This window comes from Nomascus leucogenys, chromosome 22a (genome assembly GCF_006542625.1).
Source record: "Nomascus leucogenys isolate Asia chromosome 22a, Asia_NLE_v1, whole genome shotgun sequence".
Classification (NCBI taxonomy): Eukaryota; Metazoa; Chordata; class Mammalia; order Primates; family Hylobatidae; genus Nomascus; species Nomascus leucogenys.
The window spans coordinates 69,250,073-69,262,386 of record NC_044402.1 but is presented as its reverse complement, the minus strand read 5'-3'; the positions used below and the strand labels follow the sequence as shown (position 1 = coordinate 69,262,386).

The following is a 12,314-nucleotide window of genomic DNA, read 5'->3' as shown; positions in this document are numbered from 1 at the left end:
TGTCTCAGCCCATAATCTCCTTAAGCTGATTAGCAACTTCAGCAAAGTCTCAGGATACAAAATCAATGTAAAAAATCACAAGCATTCTTGTACACCAATCACAGACAAACAGAGAGCCAAATCATGAGTGAACTCCCATTCACAATTGCTTCAAAGAGAATAAAATACCTAGGAATCCAACTTACAAGGGATGTGAAGGACCTCTTCAAGGAGAACTACAAACCACTGCTCAATGAAATAAAAGAGGATACAAACAAATGGAAGAACATTCCATGCTCATGGGTTGGAGAAATTATTAGAGCAGCCACATTAGATAGCACGTTATGGAATCAGGCATACTAAAAATTTGCTATAAATGAGAATAGAATTTAACTGAAAAACTGCATACACACTCACACATCATTGAGCAATAGGTACCAATTTCCATTGCTCAATAGCAAAATATTCTCACAGTCCACTGACATTACTCAAACGTTTCCCAGATAAAATAGAAAATGGTTGAAGTGACAATAGCAAAAGAGCTCACTCCATTTCATTAGGTCACCACTTGGCTAACAGGTTGTGTGACTCAGGAAAAATCCATTTAACCCATGAAAACCTCGGTTTCCTTGTCTTTAAAATAGGGATAATACCTCCCAAAAACATTATGATGATTCAGGGAATAATCCACATTATGCATTTAAGCAGTGTCGGGCACAGAATCAATTGCTAAAGAGAGATGTAGATGTTTTTCAATCCACTATATCATTTAAGCTTTACGGCAGTCTTTCCTACTAACCACTTTCCAACTGTAATCCAGGGAACCCTCAACTTCCACAGAAGAGCTTCAGGGGGTTTGCAAACATTTTGTTCATTTTTTTTCCGAGTGCAGTAATCTCTTTCTTCAAACCTGTGATAAATATACACACTCACATGGATCATAGGCCACATTTCAACATGTTGGAGGTTAACACATAGCCCAGTTCACTTGGTTTTAAACAGATCTAATGCTTAGTTTCTCTAGTCATCTCAGTACCCATTTCCAGCTTCTCATAAACATGTCACTGATTTGGAATGTTGTAGGTCTGCACATGTCTTGTCTTGCTTTCAAGTCTGTGTACGTTTGTCCTTATACAACAAACTTCTACAAGCAACTATACAACAAACTATACAAGCAACTTCACTAGGCTCAAATGTAAATTTTAGTGTTAATAAAAACAGCTTCCAGTCTTGGTAACACAGTGAGACCCCATCTCTACAAAAAAAAAAAAAATTTTAAATAGCCAGGCATGGTGGCATGTGCCTGTAGTCTCATATACCCAGGAGGCTGAGGCCGGTGAAATGCTTGAGTCCAGGAGTTTGAGGCTGCAGTAAGCTAGGATCATGCCACTGCATTCCAGCCTGGGCAACAGAACAAGAACTTGTCTCTTTAAAAAAAAAAAAAAAAAAAAGCCTCACTTTCCTTACTGTTACATATTTAATTCACATGTTTTATAAAATGTACACTGATGAAATAAATATATTGTTTTTAAAAACTACTATGAATACTTACTTAACTTATATCTTAGAATTCCATCTAAGATTCTGATAAGAGTTTTGCTGCTAAAAGTTTGGAAAAACTACTGGAAGATAAACTCCCTTAATCTGGGTATTATATATTTTTTTATATTTCTGAGCTAGTTGATCTTCCGCAATATGTGTTTTTTCCTCTTCTTATTTATTAATCTGTGCCAGGGGTTTCTTTGGGGGTTCATTTTGACTAGGACTCAATCCAAGTCAGTTTTAGAAAAAGTAATGTGCCTACTATTAAGTACAGATGTCTTTGCATTTCCTTTTGTAAAAATCAAAACTACATAGTTGAGTGTCTCCAACTGAGTGAAAATGGACTTTGTTTTCTGGAATCATCTGGAATCATCTTTCAACATCATGCCTATACTTTATATGTTATATGCCATATATTATACCCAGTCATGATATCTGCATGTGTCTCTGGCTTTTGTCTATAAATTATGCAATGGCCATTGGCTAATAGCAATGAACTATGACATGGTCTAACTTAACACTGTATTAGTATAACGACTGAAACACTTTAGTCTCCCAGAATGTCCTATTTGGAACTTATTCTTTGAGGAGGTTCTTACTTTTAGTAGGGTCATTTTGATATATCAACAACCAGACAACCCTGGATGAAGCTTACCATAGACCAAATTTGGACCAGATTTCTTCCTCCTGTCAATGATGTTACAGTGAGAATCTAATATTGTATTAAGCCCATGCCACATGTTAAATGAATCTGAATGACAGACTGACTTACCTAATTTCTTGGACTTCACATTTTCTTTTCTTCTTTTTGATTTTTAGAGTGTGTCCAAGTTTACAGACTATGAGCTGAAGGCCTATGCCAAAGCAGGGGTGGTGGCTGATGAAGTCATTTCATCAATGAGAACGGTGGCTGCTTTTGGTGGTGAGATAAGAGAGGTTGAAAGGTTGGTTAATTGGAATCTGATTCTTTCCTTAATTTCATCAATCAGTGTAGTACCCTGAGTCTCTCAGTTTGTGCAAAGTGGCAGACCCACCTTGGTCTGTGGCCTCCGGAAGAAGTACTTGTTCAAGAGGGAGTTAAGCAGGGTAATTTAGGTTGGTCAAAGCACAATAAGAAGTCCCAAGTCTTTAGCAGTATGTTTTTAAAGATGTTGCAGTTGGCGATTTTTAGAAAGCCAACTTAGGGTAGATATTTATTTCAAACTCTGATGGTATGTATGTATACATATTATACCTCATATCAGTCTATAATGCTGTTTGCTGTCATTAAAGAAAAGCCTACATGAAACATTACAACTGATACCACAGAAATACAGAAGATCATAAGAGACTACTAAAAAGACTACTAAAAACAAATGCCAACAAATTGGATGACCTAGAAGAAATGGATAAATTCCTAGAAAAATACAACCTGCCAAGGTTGAATTACAGAGAAACAAAGAGAAATAAATCTGAACATACCAATAATGAGTAAGGAGATTGAATCAGTAATAAAAAGTCTCCCATGAGAGAAAAGCCCAGGACCTGATAGCTTCATTGCAGAATTTTACCAGACGTTTACAGAAAAACTAGTACCAGTCCTCCTCAAATTCTTCCACAAAATTAAAGAGGAGGGAATACTTCACACTCATTTTACAAGGCCAATATTACCTGGATACCAAAGCCAGAAAAGGATACTACAAGAAAATCAAAGGCCAATATCCATGATAAACATGGATGTGAAAATGCTCAACAAAAATACTAGTAAACCAAATTGAATAGCACATTAAAAGAATCATTCACCATGATCAAGTGGGATTTACCCCTAGGATGTAAGGGTGGTTCAACATAGGCATGTCAATAAATGTAATATACCACATTAACAGAATGAAGACAAAAACCATATGATTATCTCAGTAGATGCTGGAAAAGCATTTAACAAAATTCAACATCCTTTCCTGACAGAAACTCTCAACAAATTAGGTATAAAAAGAATGTACCTTAATACAATAAAGGTCACATATGACAAGCCCACAGCTAAATCATACTCAAGGGTGAGAATTTGAAAGCTTTTCCCCCTAAGATCAGGAACTAGACAAAAATACCCATTCTTGCCACTTCTTATGCAACCACAAAAGACTTTATTCAAGGTCTTTTGACCTTGAATTGTTCAGCAAAATCCTGAACAAGAAAAACAAAGCTGGAGGCATCACGTTACCTGATCTCAAAATCTACTAGTAGATTATTATTAGATTATTTGATTACTATAGTAATCAAAACAGCATGGTACTGGCATAGAAACAGACACATAGACCAGTGAAAAAGAATGGAGAGCCCAGAAAGAAGTCCATGCATTTATAGTCTATTGATTTTCAATAAAGAGGCCAACAACACACCATGAGGAAAGGGCAGTCTCTTCAATAAACGATGTTGGGGAAACTGGATATCCACATGCAGAAGAATGAAATTTGATCCTTACCTCACACTATACACAAATATCAACTCAAAATGGATGAAAGTTTTAAATGTAGGATATAAAACTGAAAAACTACTAGAAGAAAGCATAGGGAAGAAGCTCTATGACATTGGTCTAGGCAATGATTTTTTTGACACAACCCCAAAAGGACAGGTAACAAAAGCAAAAATAGACAGATGGGATTACATCAAACTAAAAAGCTTCAAAAAGGAAGCAATCAACAGAGTGAAGAGGCAATTTATAGAATGACAGAAAATATTTGTAAACCATACATCTGATAAGGGGTTAATATCCAATACATATAAGAAACACAGACAACTCAATGACAAGAAAACAACCTGATTAAAAAATGGTCAGAAGACCTGAATAGATATTTCTCAAAAGAAAACATACAAATAGAAACATACAAAAAGAAACATACAACAGGTATGTGAAAAGATGTCACACATCACTAATCATCAAGGAAACGCAAGTCAAAACCACAATGAGATATCATCTTATACCTGTAAGAATGGCCATTATAAAAAGAAGAAAGATATCAAGTGTTGGCAAGTATATGGGGAAAATGAAACCCTGTTACACGGATCGCTTTTGGTGGGAAAGTAAATCAGTACAGCCAAAGAGTATGGAGATTCATCAAAAAATGGAAAATAGAACTACCATATGATCCAGCATCCCCACTACTGGGTATATATCCAAAGGAAATGAAATCAGTATGTCAAGAGATATCTGTACTCTTATATTCACTGCAACATTATTCACAATAGCCAAGGTATGGAATCAACCTAAGCACCCATCAACAGACAAGTGAATGAAGAAAATATGGTGTATGTAAATTTACATGCCACATTCAATAGAATACTATTCAGCCTTTAAAAAGAAGAAAATACTGTTATTTGCAGCAACATGATGAACCTGGAGGACATTATGTTAAGTGAAATAAGCCAGGCACAGAAAAATACCCCATGATTTCACTGACAGAGTTGAACTAGCAGAAGCAGAGAGCAGAACAGTGGTTACCAGGGGCTATGAGGGGGACGGGGCAGGCAAGAACTGGGGAGACATTGGTCAAAGGATTCAAAATTTCAGTTAGACAGGGGTAAGAAGTTTGAGATATTTTAAAAATAATGACTTATTACTTATCTAATTGTAGTTATTTTAATTTGGTTCATGGTGACCTAAAAGAAACCCTTCCTTATTTGCACTTAAGAGGCAGTTTATAAATTCAAGAAATGTGTTGTTAACATGGTGACTATGGTTAATAACAATGTATTGCATACGTGAAAATTGCTAAGAATAGATTTTTAAGTGTTCTCACCACACACACACAATATAAGTATGTGAGGTAATGGATGTTAATTATCTTGATTTAGCCATTCCACAATTTTTATACATACTTCAAACCATCATGTTGTATACCATAAATACATGTAACTTTTATCAATTAAAAAATAATAAAGAAATGCCAGCATGATTCAAAATGCTATTTCACACATTTTTATTGAACACCTTTTTAATTAAACACATTTTATTCAGATACGGTGCTACATGTTCTTTATAAAGTCTGATAAGATTTCTATTTGGTCAAACAGGCTGGGCACCATGGCTCACACCTGTAATCCCAGCACTTTGGAAGGCCAAGGCAGGTGGATTGCTTGAGGCCAGGAGTTTGAGACCAGCCTGGGAAACATGGCAAAACCTCATCTCTACAAAAAAATATAAAAATTAACCAGACATGGTGGTGTACACCTGTAGTCCCAGCTACTTGGGAGGCTGAGGTGGGAGGATCACATCATCCTGGGAAGGTTGAGGTTGCAGTGAGCTATGATCATCCTACTGCACTCCAGCCTGAATGACAGAGTGAGACGCTGTCTCAAAAAACAAATTAGTGTTGATAAGTTACCAAGCATTATTCTAGAGATTAACTCCCAATGAAAAGAAAAACCCAAATGGCCAAAATAATACAGTTGTCTAAAATGTAATTTTGTTTATTCTTTAATTTATCTGGTATTTACTGAGTACTTACTACGTGCCATGCTTTGATTTTTATAAAATGGCTACCAACTGAATAGCAAATCTTACTTTATGTGTTGTAGATTTGGTAAGATGGTGTTATTCTCAGTTGCTACCAAATCCATCAAGTAAAAAAGAGAATAGGATTTAAAACCTCATATTATCCTCTTTTCCTCACTTCTTTTGGTTTGTGGAGTGAGGTTCCTTATGTCTTGTAAAAAATTTCAGTAGCATATTTCTTCCACCATGGAAGGCGTCATCTTTTATTGTCAATAAAAGAGGCAGTGTAGTGTTTTAAAAATGGTAACAAACATAGGATAGACCTTCAGTTTGTGTCCTGCAAAAGGTTAAAAGTTCTCCATGAATTCAATTCTTGAGATGTAGGAAGGCGGTTTCAGAATGCCTGAGCTATATATGAGACAATGCCCATTGTTAATGGCTAGATCATGGAATTACTGAAACTTATTCCTTGCATTGGACTTCCACATAGTTTCAGTTATCCATGTCTCATGGCTGTGAATCTGACCAGTATGTCACAACACAGCATCTCAGCCACAGGGCAGATGGGTGAGTTATAGATGAGTTGGTGCAAACACTGGTTCCAAGCCTGGGGAGCTGGAAACAAAATAGTCTGGCCTGCTTATTTGGAGCCAGTTGCATTATTTTCTGATAGGGACATGTCATGTGACTCAAGGAAACACTTCAAACACAGTACTAGATCTCTCTTGTTCATACATTTATGATGAAAATTCTTTTCTCTTGGGGCCAAGCTTACCTTACTATGCAATCCAAGCAGCAATCAGACAGCTTTGTTAAGTATCACCCTTTTAACGTGTTTCATTGTCAGGTTAAAACAAACTTTAAAAAACTACACAAAGATTACTGGAGGTTTTTCTCCCTGAAGCTGCTCTGTGGGATGATTTTATGATCATTTTGTAAAACCACTGCATCATGGCCTGTTTTAAACATTATAACTTGAGCTGTTTCTGCTGAAATTGACTCAAACGTTTTCTCTTCACAGGTATGAGAAAAATCTTGTGTTTGCCCAGCGTTGGGGAATTAGAAAAGGGATAGTGATGGGATTCTTTACTGGATTCGTGTGGTGTCTCATCTTTTTGTGTTATGCACTGGCCTTCTGGTACGGCTCCACACTTGTCCTGGATGAAGGAGAATATACACCAGGAACCCTTGTCCAGGTACCTCGGACTTTTTGACCGAGACATAGGATTTCCTTCTGGTATCTCAGAAAAGTCCATGGATTAGATGTTTTGTTTTGTTTATTACTTTGGTGTCTTCAGGAAAAAAGCATCAATGATTTTATGGAGTCTGTCTGTGGAAACAAGTAATACCTTAAATTTTTTTTTATTTCCATAAATTTTTTGGGAAACAGGTGGTATTTGGTTACATGAGTAAGTCCTTTAGTGGTGATTTGTGAGATTTTGGGGCACCCATTGCCCAAGCAGTATACACTGAACCCAAGCTGTAGTCTTTTATCCTTCACTCCCTTCCTACCCTTCTCCCCTGAGTCCCCAAAGTCCATTGTATCATTCTTCTGCCTTTGCATCCTCATAGCTTAGCTCCCACTTATGAGTGAGAACGTGCAATATTTGGTTTTCCATTCCTGAGTTACTTCACTCAGAATAACAGTCTCCAATCCCATCCAGGTTGCTGTGAATGCCATTAATTCATTCCTTTTATTGCTGACTAGTATTCTGTCATATATATACATGTAATTATATATATCTGTGTATATATATACATATATGTTATATATATATATATCATAGTTTCTTTATCCACTTGTTGATTGATGGGCATTTGGGCTAGTTCCACAGTTTTGCAATTGTAAATTGTGCTGCTATAAACATGCGTGTGCAAGTATCTCTTTTGTATAACAACTTCTTTCCCTCTGGGTAGATACCCAGTAGTGGGATTGCTGGATCAAATGGTAGTTCTATGTTCAGTTCTTTAAGGAATCTCCATACTGTTTTCCATAGTTGTTGTACTAGTTTACATTCCCACCAGCAGTGTAAAAGTGTTCCTTTTCACCACATCCATGCCAACATCTACTATGTTTTGATGTTTTTATTATAGCCATTCTTGCAAGATTAAGGTGGTGTCACATTGTGGTTTTGATTTGTATTTCCCTGATCATTAGTGATGTTGAGCATTTTTTTCATATGTTTGTTGGCCATTTGTATATCTTCTTCTGAGAATTGTCTACTCATGTCCTTAGCCCACTTTTTGAGTGTATTGTAGATTCCGGATATTAGTCCTTTGTAAGATGTGTAGATTGTGAAGATTTTCTCCTATCCTGTGGGTTGTGTGTTTACTCGCTGACTGTTCCTTATGCTGTGAAAAAGCTCTTTAGTTTAATTAAGTCTCACCTATTTATCTTTGTTTTTATTGCATTTGCTTTTGGGTTCTTGGTCATGAAATCTTTGCCTAAGCCAAAGTTTAGAAGGGCTTTTCCAGTGTTATCTTCTAGAAATTTTATAGAGAAACAAGTAATAATTATACATTTTATAGTAAAGAGATGCTAAACATTTGAATTGATGAGACCAGCAATTTAATAATTTCAAATTAACTGAAGACTTTATAGCTATGAAGTGATGATTTTCTGACTGAGTCCAAAAGAAAATATGCCATGAAAATGGAAAGTCAGTGATCTCTCGGCTAAAAATTAACAGCTCGTATAACTGAGCTTTATGATAGTCCAAGATACATACTAATAAATGTATTTGTGAAACATAATGAGTTACTAAAATGCCAGGTCAATAACATCCTTAACTGAACAGATACTACAAATGTACTTTATTGCTCACTTGTGCTAAAGTAGCTAATGCCTTTAATTTTCATTGTCTTTCCAGTTATTCATTCAATAAGTAATTATTCAGCATCTACTATGTGACAGACTCTTAGAAAATGCAGGGGATTCAACAGTGAGCAACGGAAGTGTGGTTTGTTGTTGTTGTTGTTGTTTTGCCTTGATGGGATTTACAGTTTAATGGAGAAGACAAGCAATAAATAAGTAACCATGTAAATGAATACAGACAAATAGAGACGTGCTATAGAGGACAGAGAACCTTGACAGTGAATAGCAGGATAACCAGGTGTGGCTGGGGTCCAGGAAGGCTTCTTATCCTGCTCCCTCTCTCAAGGCCTTTCCTCCTTAGCTTATGGCTCTCTCTTGTTGCAGTTGGACTCTGATCATTGTTTGAATTCTCAGCTAAATGCCACTTTCCCAGTCAGGCCTTTTATGCTCACCCATTTTTTATTCTCTTTTGTGATCTGCTATACTTTTTTTCAAAGCACTTATGTGACATTGAATATTTGCATTTATTTACACTTGTGCCCACCCCTTTCCACCCTCAGACAGTAAGATCTATGAGGTCAGGGAAACAAAAAATGAAATATTTGTTTCATTTGGCCTGCAAGTAGATGGGGAGTAGTTTTATATCAAATTCTTAAGTAAAATTTTTTAGCTCCAGATTCTGGGTAGAGCAAACAATGAAAAATATCAAAACCTTGTATATCAGAAATTTGCTAGCTGAAAGCTTAAAATTCAAAATCTACTGCTTTAAGATAAATACATTGCCAGGGAAAATTGAGTAGGATTTTGATTTGCAAATGGAAGTGATTATCAGAGGTCAAACCATAATCATTCCAAGCCATGGACTTTATTTCATTAAGAACATGATAATACACAAAGAACAACTTTTTCAATTCAGTTTATCTTTGCAACATGAACAGCTGATGTTTTTTGAACTTTGTTAAAGAAAATAAATATGATAATACAGGTTAACTTGTTTTGTAAACTTTAAAGAGATAGTATGAATGGGAAGTGTTACCAATTTTATAATTTAACCACTTCTTGAAAACTTACATACAGTTGTTGCAGATTGGAAAAGCCACTGAAGTATTGCAGGTCCAGATTTTAACTATAGTCCCTTGTCTTTATTGATCCAATTCCTCCTAAGAACCTTGACATTTACCAAAACAGGGATATCAGTAGTTGGCTTTAGTCCTAGCTGCATATACATACTTGCTATGCAAGAAGACAAGCATTGAGAAAACTTATTTTTCCTTTTGTTCCATGCCTACAAGGAGAGGATAGAGGTATACAATAATAATGGTTCAGAGGGAAAAGTGAATTGGTAAATTGAAAATCAAATAATACACAATTCCAAATGGAAGCACTTGAATAAAAATCCCGTTGGTAACTCTCTATAGTAGGAATCCAATTTTATGTCCCTCATCTTTAAATTTCCTGCCCATTGTACAGTGAGCTACTCTATCTTTTGTAAATAGTTTATTCTTTCAACTGATATTTCTTGAGTCCTTGCTATGTGCAGACATGGCATACTATGGGTCTCTAACATTTTAATCACTAATTATTAACCTGTTACTCCGAACGTCTTTCTGTAAGCCTCTGCTTGTATCTTAAGAGAAAATTTCCTTTGGGAAGATGAAATGCATCCTTTAACACTATACTCCTTGCTCTCTCTCTCTTCTGTCTGTCTGTCTCTCTGTCTCTCTCTCAAGTCTTGGCCAAACTTCTGAGCAGCAAACTATGAAGGCTGAGTGTGCATGGGCTGAGTTGAGTGTTTTAATCCACAAAACTAATTAACGGTTTGGTTAATCTAGTACATTTTGTGATACACAAAATCGTTACTGGCTGCATGGTAATTGGGCATAAATGGTAAGTAGTTCACATAAGTGACTGTAATTAGTATCACTTGTGCACAGAGAAAAAAATGCACTCTGTGGTCTGGTAGGGAAAGATGAAGGGGACCTGAATGGTGCAGAAGGTTGTTCTTTCATGACCTTCTTGAGTTGCAGAATTCATTAATAAAAATAATCACATAATGGAGAGTGACATTCATTCAGTATATACAAAGTGTCAAGCACTGAGTGATGTATTATGTAATAAAATTACTGCCTGTAATGCTCTCAATCTCGTTCTGTAATTGGTGTCATTATACTACCACTTAAAAATGAAATTGAAGCCATGAGGTCAAGAAATATTGAGAGGGATTTGAACTCAGATCTCCCTGACTTTGGGGCCTACCTATTAACCACTGTTTTCCTGCCTCTGACTCTGTCTTTCCAGGGGCCATGGACCCCTTTTTCTCCAGCACACCCATAGCTTAATTGTTCCACAGCAGTCTCCCTTCCCATCTCTCTGTCTACACAACTTCTGCTGTTCACAGGGCTAAAGAATATGATGTTGAGTGACAAGTGATGGCTTATTGGGATGTTGCTAGCTACTGTGATGATTTGAGAATGTGCTTTTGTCCTGTCTCACTGACTCGTCCCCATCCACAGAGCCGTTCAAAGAGTTGGACCCCAAACTTCAATTTAGGCCTCCAGTCAGCCAGGAGTCAGCAAACTATGATCGACAGACCAAATCCAGCTCACTGCCTGTTTTTATGAGTAACATTGTACTGGGACAGAGCCACAGTCATTTATTTACATATGTCTGTGGCTGCTTTTATACTACATGGCAGAGTTGAGTAATTACTTCAGAGCCCATATGGCCTGAAAAACCTAAAATATTTATTTGGCCCTTTTGCAGAAAATGTTTGCTGGCCCCGGCTCTGGGGCAAATGGAAGGTTCCTTTGCTGAGGTAGGAAGACCTCTGATGCATGTGGTCTTAAACTGAATTGGACCATAAGAGGTGTTCTATCTGCTCCATTTACCACCTCCTTAGTGTGGGACCTCAATACTTTCTTCACTGTCAGCATCATCACCACCAACATCATTACTACCATTGAAGTGACTAGCACTGGATTAATCATCTTTACACACATTATCTCATTTGATCCTGTAATAATCCTATGAAATATATGCTATCATTATCCCTGTGTTGCAGATGAAGAAATGGGGGCTTGAAAGATTACATAATCTGCCTATGGGAGGAACCACCTGCCATAATTGAGGAAAAGGAGATGAAGAGATAATTTTTGTCCCTATGCATAGGCTGGGACTCTAGGGAGAAAGCATGAGTGGGCTAACCCACCACCCATGTAGGGCAGCCCTGGCCCTGTTAATCATCGTAATGTGTGGAATGAAGAGGTTACTGAAGAGGGAGAGACATGGCTGAGAGGCTCAGAGACTTTCCACGGTTCAGCCACTCCAGCCACAAGGAAAGAGAAGCAGGAGAGACTCCGGCAATTTGCCCCAGTGTGATACAACAAATGGGAAGGGTCTGGCCTATAGAAACCATCACAGAACAGGATCATTTGATTACCTGAAAAAGACTACATTCATGCAGGGCCACTCTTTGGCTTGGCAATAGACTGCGGCCAATGTAACATCCTC

The 12,314-nt window shown here is 37.0% G+C and overlaps 1 protein-coding gene across 1 annotated transcript in view; it reads left to right on the top strand.

The window, feature by feature from the left end:
* The window catches only part of ABCB11 (ATP binding cassette subfamily B member 11), a 109,061-nt gene that overhangs the window by 39,690 nt on the left and 57,057 nt on the right, over positions 1–12,314 (top strand). Inside the window, exons 9-10 of the mRNA XM_030803110.1 lie at positions 2,341–2,465; positions 7,011–7,185. Coding sequence (XP_030658970.1) covers positions 2,341–2,465; positions 7,011–7,185 — 300 coding nt within the window. The remainder of the gene's footprint in view (positions 1–2,340; positions 2,466–7,010; positions 7,186–12,314) is intronic.